Here is a 13342-nt window from a genome sequence, read left to right on the forward strand (position 1 = left end):
TCAAAATGCATAAACGGCGAACTAGCATTATTCCACTTGTGTGCGATGTTAGAGCCGAGTGGGGCGCAGCAATCAGCACCTGATAGATGATGTGGTTTACCTTATCAATACATTGTATTCTGCCACTATGTATACACCCGGTAAAGAAATAGTGCGCCGGTGAGTATAGATTATTTGCTGAGGTTTTATAACCGTAACAGGCGTTGCCATGCAGTCTTTTTAAACTCCTCATTTATATAGCAAAGAAAATATACTTTTGTTATAATTAACCGTTGTTTAATTAAGGGAAAAAAAATACCGTTTGTTTTAAATAAATAGTTTGTTTAGCAATCCGAGTTGTGCTTAAATCAGGCATTTGCCAGTGTTTATTTAGATGGGTTATTTTAAATAAAATGTTTATTTAATAATAAAACGTAATTGGTTTACTTTAGCTGTAACTTCTATTTTATAGTCACTCTGAAATATGCAAATTAGGGTGCGTGGAAGGGGGCGGGGGGAGGTATGTATTATTAATTATGGGATGTATTTCACGGAGGTCTGTATTACTTATGCATTCTGCCTCAATATTTCCTTGTAGGCTGTATTCTTTGATAGATGAACGGTGGGCATGCGCATTTACTCAAACACATTGCCCCTGTTATTAGTTTGTTTACATTATTTCAAAGGCACGTGTGTTTTTATATCCAGTACAGTAATGTGTTAACGCAAAACTTGTTCTTAAGGAGGCATGACAAGCTAGTCAACCTGCAGATCTCTTGAAAAGAAATCATACCGTGGGTTATTGAGACGATGCTGCAGCTCCAAATATAAAGACACCAGTGAAATAGACAGAGCTACGTTTAACACTGAATTAGTACACACGAATAAAAGGGTGCCTGCTTTCATCTAGACGTACAGAGGCAGTAAACAGCACGTTACTACAAAGGACCCGTTGTCAAGCTGTGCGTGCGTGTTTGTTTTTCCCTTCGGCTGAAAGTCCAGTTCGGTTTTTATGTGAAGCTCCAGAAATCTCTGAAATGTGTTTGCATGTACTTCCCGAGCTAGCGGAGATGTAGAGGTAGGGTTGCTGGACTCGGAAGGTTGGAGCCCACTCGCTTGCCTACAGAAGTGCATTTTCCATTCATTTATCATTCCGATGTGCGCGCTTTTATTTTGGGCGAGAGTTTCAATATTTCTGGTGGGTGAGAATGTGTTTTTTTTCCTTCTTTTTTACATCAATCCCCATAGCTGCAGCTGTGTGAAGCTGGCTGGACTGGCAGATCCCTCCCCTTCGGCTGGATTGCTTTGGTAGGTGCGAAAGAAAGGCCTGTGTTTGCAAATATGCAGATAGAGAGGGGGAATCACAGTTTGCTGAAGTCTGAAAGTTGGGATGTCATTTTCCTAACGATCAAGTTTTCAGGGAAACCGGTTTAATGTGTTTTCTTAAATCCCCCAAACCGCGCTACTGCAGATTTGTATCAGGGCGCTGCAGGCACGGTTTCAGACCACTGAATCTAGACAAAAGGGATTTTTACTTACATAAAATTGGTAACCGTGTGCACGATTATGTAGGGAATCCCGTTTTGTACTTGGAAAGACGCGTCATTTCGCTTTAATGAAAAGCTAATCGTGTTCTAATTATTTTCCTCTTTGCATATTTGAATATCAGTACAGTAAGTTGGCGACCTTTTATTATTAATATGCAGCGAGAGAGTAAGTTTTGCATTAATATCACGCACTGCTGCAAACTTGTTCTTTGGCATGCATGCTGTAGTGCAAATAAAAAAAAAAAATGTATTTAATAGATTAATAATGACAGTAGTAATAATGATAACGAATACACGACTGGATTTTAAATGTTTATAAAGCTATTTGCCAATACATGCGTTGCAGTGCATAATAAGGCAATGTCTTGTGTATGTTTCACTTGTTTTTGCGCTGTGGTTATTTTACCTGCTGATGATGTATCCGCATTAAAGCACCCAGTGTACAAGCAGTCTAGCTCAGGGATTGATTGCAGGCATGAATGTGCTGCGACCCTTTATATTATTGTCGCAATCTGACGATGGTGGAGGTTATCATTATTGACATGGTTAGAACAGAAGCAGGTGTGATAATTGGACACAACTGACAAAACGATTTTTTATTTGTGATCGATAAACGGGATTAGAAGTTGTTCGTTGAACAGTTTTGCTATTCCTAACCAATTAGCAAGTTTCTTCTCCACCGGATGGTTTGCCTATGCTTAAGAAGCTAATGCGTGTGTATAGTCTGCATTGCTAAACTAATGAATATCATTCTGGTCTCGCAAACCTCCCACGAGATGACGAGAAGCAACTGCTCTTCTCGGCTCGTGCTGTGGTTCTCAGTGGCTTTCGTTCCCCCGGCAGAAGAGAGAAAGAAAGAAAAAAAAACATCTTGTGTTTCATTTTTCTTCTTATCTCACTTTCATAATTCTATAACAACTTCATAACTGCAAAGACCCTATCAATCGCAGTACATTTGGGCTTAGAACGCATTTAGTAATAATTTGCACCGGAACACGTTTTTGGGGGTTTGGAGGCGGGGGATGAGTCAGGCTTTCCTTTCTCGCTGAGGTAGTCTGGCGCAAGTTATGTCCATGGTGTTGGTATGCAAATTGTCTAACATCCACTAAATTGGAAATCATATACACTGCGGTGCACCTGACCTCGCTGCGCCTGAATCCCAGGATGCACTGTAATATCCAAGAGTAATTCAACTTATATCAAAAGAATTTGAACAATTGCAATGCAAATATGTATTTACATTGTTATTTTCTGTAATCAGTAACTATATCGATACTAAAACTAGCAAGTTTTTAATTATATAATAAATAATTTTATATTCTCATTTTATATTCTAATATAGTTAGTTGAACGGCATAATTGATATGGTATTTATATTATTTTGCTTCTTTATAAGCTCAGCTTTGTTTTTCCCCTAAAACATATGCATTTCTTTAACTAATAATGATTGTGTTTTAAAACATTGCAAAGTAATAAGCAGTTATGGTTAACAGTGTTTATAAATGTGAAATACTGCAAGTTTAGAATTAAATAGAAATCGTGGCTTAAAGTGCAAAACAGCAAAATAAACAAAAATTGATGTCCTTGGAAATGTTAGAATTTTTTGACTTTCATAATTCACAGTTACTGTGGTCATAAATCGCCATAATTAAAACTAAATCTATATTGCTGAAGTAAAGTAATGTAAATACACACGCACACTACATATAGTAAATATGGACTGGAAAGGAGGCGTACTGCGGAAAGTATGGCCTCCGATGGAAGAACTATAGTTACCAAAAGGGGACTATAGTGCCTGAAGCAGCAGGCTGAAAGCATTGCCCCCTTGAGGGAACTATAGTTTTCCTGAGGAACCTTTAATTTCCCACTATGAGCCGAGGTCTAGCCCTTATTTGTTTTATGAATCTCTCAAGAAAGTCGTATTTTTGAAGTCCATAGCATAAACTTATTCAAGTTATTTTTTTACCATAGAACTGTCCGTCTGACTTTCTCATTGTGGCATAGAATTCTCGAATGAGTCAGTTGAGTTTGTAAATGTTGTATTTATTTACATCAAGTTGGATTTGTTTTAGGAAGTCAGAAAACACTACAAGCAAAGTATGAGTTTTATGATGATTTTAGTGTTTGCAGCATCTTTGTTTTCTAGTATATGTTGTAATTCATTTTCTGTTGTGCGCCGTTCTGCTGTGTTGTGTGTAGAGAGGATGGACAGTCAGCGGGATGACGTAAATTTGAGGGAGTTTGACCGTATTAGCAGTGTCACAGGGGCAATAGTTTGATCTATTTTTGGTCATGTGATCAGGTTTTAACCAATCACATGCCTGAATTTATAAGGACTGAACCAGTAATATAATTTTTACAGTACACTGCGTGGCCTTCTCATTAGTCTACTATTGAGTTACTGTATAAACAGACCGTTTTCGCTAATTAGGTGAGAAAAACATGACTAAAGTTTTGATTAAAAGCTAGAGTGGTGAAACTTGTTAGTCCTGTGTTAAAATCAGCAGAGCACTAAGCCTCCTTCATTACTTCAGTACAAGCTCTGCTGCCCAGCAAGAACGCAGAGCTGGGAGCTTTCCTTTTGAAGCTTTACCTCCCACGAATGTCAGCCTTTCAGTCTCTAGATACTGCTGCTTTTATTATGTATTATTATGCCATGCAAGGTATCTTCCTTTATCAGCAAGAACCTCAATAATGAAAACACAAAGAGAAGATCAATTACACTGTATCCACGTGGCTATGCTGTAGCTTATTATATGTTAAAAATGCCTTAGACAGTTTGATAAAACAACAAATTCTTTGTATCCCATTAGAATTTCTCAATTTTACAAAGATTTAATTTCAAAGTGTTAGAAGTTAGAAATACAGTGTTGTGGTAGAGCTTGCATGTTTACTTTATCAAAATAGCAACCCAATCAGAAATGCAAGGGCCAGAGCCAATGAGAAATCTATTTTACAATGTGTAGCCAATGGTTGCTGGTCAGAGGAGGCTTTGCCAGAGTGGAAATCATTTCAGAGCCCTTCTACAAATTGAAAATACAGGACTGTAACTGTGCAGTGGTACACCTTTCTACTGCTGCTTTGTATCTTATGAGTGAGTGATTACACTTTAAAAAAGACAACACAATCAGCTACAGATTGTCAGAAAATGGTGTACATTTTCAGTGCTGAGGAAGACCTGTGGGCTATATTCACACAGCTTTCACTCATCAGTTGTTTAAGAATAAAATCAAGTTTGATGTTTATGAAACAAGTCTTTACTGTTGTGAAAGAAACCACCAACAGTTTCAGGAATATAACCTTATGTATTCATAAAAAAAAACCCAAAACCTTCTTTAAATAACTCCTGAGTTAAGGCTTTGTGAATAGGAGGCTTTCAGTTTAAAGTATTAAAGATAGTAACCAGCGATGACAGAGGTGTGGTGTGCATGCCAGTAACAGGCTGCTTGCTTGTGTGGTGCAGCGTATTGATACAGCTCAGGCAGCTTTACTTTCACAGTGTAGCACAGCGACTGGGGTTATACATAATTGTAGAATCAATATTAGATAATAGCACCAAAGTGTAAACCAGTATCTGTACATTCAGCAGAAGTTTCATCACCACAGGATTTCACTGTCCAGTTTTGGAAACATTTGTTGTATTACTCTATATAGGCTCTAAGAACATCAGTGTACAGTATGGGGGGAATATTGAAAGAGTCCGATGCCTTTAGCAGATATAACGCATACTGTACACACCCTATAGATATATTGTATTGTACTTGTTTTGTTTGGGTAAGATTTAAAGGGCTTTCCTTTAGTGGCAAGGTTCTAATGTTACTATTTAGTATCTGCATTCAAACAATGGAGCCCTTGTGGGCTGACTGTGTCCGTTCACTCAGTCTGTCACACATGGTCAACAAGGTAACTGTCACCAGACTTTCCTTACACACTCCTAACCACACTGCTATCGTTTCGATAAACTCAGTTTTACAGAAATATTTTTAACCAGTCCAAAACGTGTATGTGCATACATTGTTTTCAGTTAGCTTTAAAGTTGAAGGGAGTTTCAGAGAGGGGATTTGTATGGTACCCATATCAGTATTGTGAATAAAGCATGATAGAAACTAGGCTGTGGAATACAGAAAATGTGCTCTCTGATTGGCTGAACTGCTGTTCCCAACTCAATGGCTTATGTGGTAAATTAAAAGAGTACAAGTAGCTTCAAAATGCATTTTTAAATAATTACTGTTAAATGTTACTGTTCCTTTATGCTTTATTGCAATGCCTTTCAGCAATTCTAGGTGCTTTTACCTGAGGTCAGCTATAGTGTTTTTATATTAGTAAGCATCAGTGCCATCTATTGCACAGCACTGCATTGCCAACAAAACAAAAGGAAACTAGATCCAAAGTGGCTGTTCACTAGATGGCGTTGGCTTTGTCTTCATAATCTAGCCTATGTTGTATATACAGTATCTATGGCAGGCAACTGGAATTGAAGAGCAGCTCCTGAACTGAGGTGAAAGCACTGTGTGGAGATTTTTTAGAAAGAGTGTGATTTTTCACAATTTGATAATTCACAAATTTGTTTTGATGTTAAACTCAGATAAAAAAAAAAAAAAAAAAAAAAAAAAACATTAAAAAAAATTGCAATAAGACGCACTCAGGTGATAGTAAACATCGTAAAAAAGTAAGGAACACATTTATTTGAAGCTACTTACTAAATGACAAATAAGCATATTTTTGATGTTAAAAATGTCCTGGTTCATTTTGTTTTCTTGTGGACAAACAAGTTAAGTCTGTAAATCAAATAACCCCCAGAATGCATCTTTGTAGAACCTGAAACCTAAAACCTAAACCCTCTGGTTCTAAAGCAATACTGAGGAAGCTTCTTTACTGAGCTGGCTCTGCAGTATTCCAGTTCAGGATGTGTGCAAACCCTTCTTTACTGAGCTGGCTCTGCAGTATTCCAGTTCAGGATGTGTGCAAACCCTTCTTTACTGAGCTGGCACTGCAGTATTCCAGTTTAGAATGTGTGCAGACCCTTCTTTACTGAGCTGTGCTCTGCAGTATTCAGGTTCAGAATGTGTGCGGACCCTTCTTTACTGAGCTGGCTCTGCAGTATTCCAGTTCAGGATGTGTGCAAACCCTTCTTTACTGAGCTGGCTCTGCAGTATTCCAGTTTAGAATGTGTGCAGACCCTTCTTTACTGAGCTGTGCTCTGCAGTATTCAGGTTCAGAATGTGTGCGGACCCTTCTTTACTGAGATGTGCTTTGCCATATACCAATTCAGAATGTGTGCCAAGCTGCAGGGTTTCATGATGTGTGTTTTAGTGACATCATCCCAAGTCATTGTTTTGTTACCAGAGCTTAAAGCATGTCAGACTGCACACAGAGCACATGCACGCATAAACAGGTCCTGCCTTTCTTGATGATCAGTTAAAGGGAATGGCGATATGACATAAGTGTTCCATGTTAACTTGACGTGAGGCTGTCATTTTGTGAACTTGCCAAACAGTAATGCAGCTGCCTCAGAACAGGGTCCTCCCTGGCAGTTTGAATACTGTTACACAAAGAAATGACTTGAGTGTAAAGAGATGCTGGTTTTCATACTGGAGGACAGAGTGTCTGGCATTGCAGTGTTTCGTTTCAGCACTGCTGAGAACTGTAGGACCCAATGGGACACACTTCTCAAGGGTTTGTTTTGCCAAGAAAAGTCAAGCTAATGTTACCAAACTAGGATCAAGTGATCCAGAAGGTTAATGTTAACACTTAATGATGTTTCCTTAATGGTAACATTAAGAGTTTTTTTTCAATAACAATGATGATCATTTCAGACACATTGGTCCCAATTTCTGTTATAATACGGTCCCGGTGTTTTCAAGGTGTTCTGTAAACCCACAAGAGCATGCTTTATGATGACCGAGCTAATAATCAATAATGCACAGCATCCCATAACTGGTAACTAGGATGGCAGCAAGGCAGTTACTTTGCACTTCAACATCCATAAATGTATTACCTGGTATAATAAGCAATTCCCAGGGAATTCTATTGAGAAGAGAAAGACAGAATTAGAATGTATAAAACTGGGGTTTGGGGGCTGTCTGAATCATTCATAACTGTTATGCACTCGACTGACAGACTGACAGGAATACTTTTTAGTGCCTGTGTTTGTTAACGTTGAAATATAAATAACATTTTCAAATAAAAACACATGCCTGATTATTCCTGTTAGTATTGTTTACATAGCTTTACTATAAAAGTGTTATGAGCACAAATGAAATGCTCTTATTCACAAACTTGAAGAACTGTTTAATAGAGATTCTTCACTCTTCTTCATTGCTTTTCAGTGGACAGTAATTACAACAGAAAAGGTAACATGGTATCAGAATCTTTTTTTTCATTTAAAAAGAATCTATGGTGACTGTGAGTAAAGTTGTTATTTAAAAATAACTAATTCATACAATTCCTCATTATTTTCTTTAACATGTATTAAACTGGGAGCTTGACACCCATGCAGTCTGCAGTCTAGCAAGTGCAACAAAAGAATCAGCACATTGCCATCTGGTGCACTCCAGAGCAAGATGTTATTCCATATCAGATGCTGATTTGAAGATTAGGTGCCAAATTTTAGTCACGGTCACATTTTCTATTGAGCTCCATTCACTTACTGACACGCTGTATAACAAATAGCTGGACTGTCTGCTGTAACAGTGTAATGATCCTCAGCTTGTTGCTAAGTTTCCTGAAACACTCTTGCAATGATATGCTTTTTCCAAACAGAAACATTAAGGAGATTTTGTTTGTTTTTTCTCTTTCGTTTTCTTTCAGCTCTTGTATAAAGGACGCCAATTATGTCAGCAATCTGAACTGCAGTCCAAGGCTGTTGGGATAAAAGACTGACTTGTGGAGCCATTGTTTTACCTGCTAGCTGGATTCCTCGCCCTGTGTGTAATAACATGTCTAGCAGCCATCAGGAAGGAACCAGCAAACCCGATGCCCTGGATAACAGTGACGACGCTCAGCCGACTGTCACAGAGAGGAGAAACAAAAGCGGCATCATCAGCGAGCCTCTGAGTAAAAGCCTGAAGAAGTCTCGTGCGTTGTCACAGTACTCCACCGTCGGCAATGCTAGCTCTGTAAATGGACAATTACACAAAGGAAGCAATGTGGAGAAAAGCAACACTACCTCCACAACGCAAAAAAACATTGCGCAAGTGTTGAACAAATTGGAAAGGGCGTCCGAAATCACACAAGGACAGAATGGTTTGCACTTCTCCCAGGCAGCTGAGCTGCTGAAACGGGCCGGGGCAGAACACATGCTTCTACCGAGTGACCAGGGGCCTGGAATCAGTGACATCGAGGCCGTCTCAGCCACAGAAGCCATGAACAGTCCTGCCGACTTCCCCTACATGGGGGGCTTTCCTTTCAACCCCGGCCTTTTCATCATGACCCCTGCCGGGGTGTTTCTGGCAGACAGTGCACTGCACATGGCGAGCTTGGCAGAATATCCCATGCAGAATGAATTGGCATCTGCCATTAATTCTGGGAAAAAGAAAAGGAAAAGATGTGGGATGTGCCCTCCCTGTCGCAGGCGGATAAATTGCGAGCAGTGCAGCAGTTGTCGGAATCGCAAAACAGGCCACCAGATTTGCAAATTCCGAAAATGCGAGGAACTCAAAAAGAAGCCTTCAGCTGCCCTAGAGGTAAGAGAGCTTATAGAGAGAGGCTAGTGAGTCCTGGAGAAATATGTATAAGAAATAGTGTGTATGCTGGGCATTTTGAACCGCTTTTCCCTTTTTATTGCAAGTAAGAATTGCTAAGATTAACCCTATTTGTCATCTGACTGCAGGTTAGAAACCTGCAATAATGTTGCACCCAGTCCTAGGTTTTAGAACTAATCTTGATTAAGTGTATATTTTTTATCAGCAGTCAGGTTTGAGCTATCAGGCCCCTCACCTATAGCTTAATGAAGAACTCTCTGAGTTTTATTCAGGCTGTGATGAGTGCGTTAGTTCAGAGTAAATTTAGCAGGAATCTGATTTCTCAAACAGTGGCAGCTGGAGCTGGATTAAAAAGTACAGCAATGGTGGAGCTATACATTTTAATTTGTTCAGGCCTTGCTCATTTAAATATAAACAAGGGGAGTTCTGTGCAGTGGTGAAAGCTTGAGTTATAGCTTTACCAAAACATGTAGCATTCAAAACACAACTCCTGGGTTTCACTTACCCTACTATATATTTATCAACATACTGGCTTGCTGTTTGTTATACATTCTAGTCACACTTGGTCATGGTTTAATTGTGGGATGAAAAGAAACAGATTCCCTCACAGAAGTTTGAACTTCTGAGCTGTCTGCGTCCTGTTCAGAGAGCAGCTTCACTTCACAGCCCTGCTGCTGCTGCTCCTGTTTCTGCCTTGCTCCGCAGGCTTGTAGCTTCTCTTTTCCCTCCAGATCTGTGCAGGGGAAGCGCTTTGGTTTCATTCCACAGTTGCTTTGCAGGCTTGGGTACATGCATATGAAATATCCATGCAAGCAGAATGATTTCAATATATAACCAGGGGTGGCCAATTCGTATCGCCCAATGCCCAGGACGACAAGTTTTGCCGTTACACTTTGCCCTTCGGACAAGTAGATTTTATTTCTTTATTTTTCCTACATTCGCTCTGTTGCTAAATGGCACGCAAGTTTCTGAAAACTGAATTTCTGAAGTCTAGCACTACACAAACATTTTACAAAAGTGTTTACGTCCCACCCCTAAAACTTCTGATTGGCTAGCTATGGAAGAAGCTGATCTGTTGGTTACAGAGAAACCCAGAAAAGAGAGCATCTGTTAAGACACACACTAATCTTTGAAACTGAAGGTATTATTATTTACTTTTTTCTTAAGCGATCAAATAAGTGATACCGCTTTCTTAGTACATGAACCTGACATTTAAATGCAGCAATCTGGTAAAGTTACAAAAACAAACAAACAAACAAACAAAAAAAACACCATAGTCGCAAAGGTATTAGCGGATTTGAAAAAATCGTGTTGGCCAATGTTTTTTTAAAAAACATAAAGTTTACAGCTTAGAAGCATTTTAAGACAAACTTTCGATGGCTATATTAATTATTTATTACACATCGATTTGTGAAACTATAAAACATTACGATTAACATGTTTATAATAATAGAAATGAAATGCTTAAGCAATAAGGCACGAGAGGGCATGCGTGGGTTGTGCTGGATAGTTTTTTTTTTAAATAAAGACTCTAAATAACATAAAAAACCTTGCTTAGCTGTATATCTGTGAAGTGTTGGCCTTCCTGCATATACTAATGTAACATTTTGTTGCTAGGTATTTCACTCCATATTGGCTCTAAGCGCAAGAGTTTAAGATGCTTTGTTGGGATGAAGATTATCAATTATTAAGTAATTAATTTATAGTCAAATTGTTTATTTTTTTTTCAAAAAGACAGTCATTTAAGCGTTTAATTTGTGTGGTCTTCATTTCATTTCAAGGTTTGTTTTTTTTGTACCTGTGATGAGTGCACGGTAGTAAAAGAGAAGAGAGTGAAGAAAGGCGAGAGTCGGATGGAAAAGACATCGCGTGTAGTAATGTAAATACTGTCAGAAATTATTAAACTATCCACAGTTAAAAATGAATGAAGAGTCAGTTTCACAAAACGATGGCTGACACCAACTAAAAGGATTCAAATAAAACTGAATATATGACAAATAGGTCCGACTAAAGTTACAGGAAATGACTGGCATGTGCTACAAATAAAATACTAGCGTGGTGTTTAAAATAGCAAAACGTGGTTAGCAAAGGTGCAGTGCATTGCCTTTGTTCATTAGTGGTTCCTAACTGTGAGGTTGTGCTTGATATTGAACGGCTTGGAACACTGATGGATCAATCAGCATGCAGCATTCTAACAATCTGTTTTATAATTATACATATAGTACTGTAAAGTAAAATAAATATATCTTAGAAATAAACAAAAGAAAAAAAAAACATTTTATGTTTGCAGTATTTGATGGAGCCTAGTGTAAGTATTGCGTATATTTTGATTAAAAAAATCCACACATTCTTTATAAATCTGGGGTTCAGCAGTTACAAAACTGAAAGAACATCAAGAAAATCAGAATTCCACAAAGCAGCAGTAATAGTTGGCAATTGTGTCTGTGATGCAACAAACTAAAACACCTGTACATCAGAAGTTGAATTCAGCTTATAAACAAAGTGGAAAAAACAGACAGAAGCTATTTTTATATTTGAATAACCAAGTATTGCTTATTATAGTTATACTCTTTAGTATGTTACTTAAATGTACTAGCAAATGCGTTCCAAACTGCACTGAAAGAAACATTTCCTTAACGTGTGTTAGAAATTTGTTGCGTTGAGGTCGGGTCACAGGGAATCTTGTGTGTATATATGAATGTAGTGAACCAGTCAAGCTACAAGGCTAGACCCGCCCCTGTTAATCACTAATTGATTGATTGAGTTCACTGTTAACCAAAATCCTACAAGTTATATTCTACTTTTGTTGTGTGTGTTTTGTGCTACAGGGAGGGGGCAAGTATTTTTAAGACGGACAAGTATATTTTTCTAGCATTTTGTCCCTTGGACAACAAGTTTCTTTTATAGAAATTGGCCACCCCAGTATATAACGCAGGAGACACTTAGGCAAAAAAATGATGCATTCTAAACCCAGCGCAGTGGACAGGCTCTTCAAGGTTAGAGTTGAAATGATGATGCATTCTAAACCCAGCGCAGTGGACAGGCTCTTCAAGGTTAGAGTTGAACTGATGATGCATTCTAAACCCAGCGCAGTGGACAGACTCTTCAAGGTTAGAGCTGAAATGATGATGCATTCTAAACCCAGCGCAGTGGACAGGCTCTTCAAGGTTAGAGTTGAAATGATGATGCATTCTAAACCCAGCGCAGTGGACAGGCTCTTCAAGGTTAGAGTTGAAATGATGATGCATTCTAAACCCAGCACAGTGGACAGGCTCTTCAAGGTTAGAGTTGAAATGATGATGCATTCTAAACCCAACGCAGTGGACAGGCTCTTCAAGGTTAGAGTTGAACTGATGATGCATTCTAAACCCAGCACAGTGGACAGACTCTTCAAGGTTAGAGTTGAAATGATGATGCATTCTAAACCCAGCGCAGTGGACAGGCTCTTCAAGGTTATAGTTGAAATGATGATGCATTCTAAACCCAGCGCAGTGGACAGGCTCTTCAGGGTTAGAGTTGAAATGTTATGTTTGCTGGTTTTCTTTTATCGAAGCTGTGGATTTCACCAGTTTCAGTTACAAAGCCTTGAAGGGCCCTGAAGAGGAGTGTGTACAGCCCATGGTCAGGCTGTCTGTGGAGCCTGTGTGTTCCTGCAGTCTCCAGCAAGGAAAGGGTTCCAGTCCACAGAGATGCAGACAGCAGGACTGCCAGCCTGTTCTGTGACACATCACTTATCCTTGGTGTCCAGCCATTTGTTCTCATGTACTATACTGTAGCATAGCCACAATCAGTGAATGAGAGGTCTTGTAATATTCGCCTTCAAGCCAAAGGCAGTTCATCCAAAATGTCAAGCAGTTCATCCTAACAGATACACTGTAATAAAAACTTGTCAAGCAGACAAACTTTGAGCTAATACAACCAACGAGGGCAGCAGCTGATTGTCTAGTTCATTTCAAATCTAGCACATACTTTTGCTTCATGTTCAAACATTAACAATGCAACGGTTTTCACAAAACAGTTCAGACAAGCAGTAAGCAACCTGTTTAACCTGAGGCATGACTTATTTAATAAAGTGAAAGAATGATGCGTCATCCAGTGACAGTAACTCACCTT

General features: G+C 38.9%; 1 protein-coding gene across 2 annotated transcripts in view; it reads left to right on the top strand.

The window, feature by feature from the left end:
• Positions 1 to 1040: 1040 nt before the first annotated feature.
• LOC121323844 (CXXC-type zinc finger protein 5-like) overlaps positions 1041 to 13342 on the top strand; it is a 33591-nt gene continuing 21289 nt past the window's right edge. Inside the window, exons 1-2 of one of the 2 annotated variants that reach the window (XM_041265122.1) lie at positions 1041 to 1287; positions 8337 to 9211. In XM_041265122.1, coding sequence (XP_041121056.1) covers positions 8465 to 9211 — 747 coding nt within the window. In that variant the 5' untranslated portion in view covers positions 1041 to 1287; positions 8337 to 8464. The remainder of the gene's footprint in view (positions 1288 to 8336; positions 9212 to 13342) is intronic. The other variant, XM_041265123.1, reaches the window with a different exon arrangement.

Source organism: Polyodon spathula, chromosome 12, assembly GCF_017654505.1.
Source record: "Polyodon spathula isolate WHYD16114869_AA chromosome 12, ASM1765450v1, whole genome shotgun sequence".
Classification (NCBI taxonomy): Eukaryota; Metazoa; Chordata; class Actinopteri; order Acipenseriformes; family Polyodontidae; genus Polyodon; species Polyodon spathula.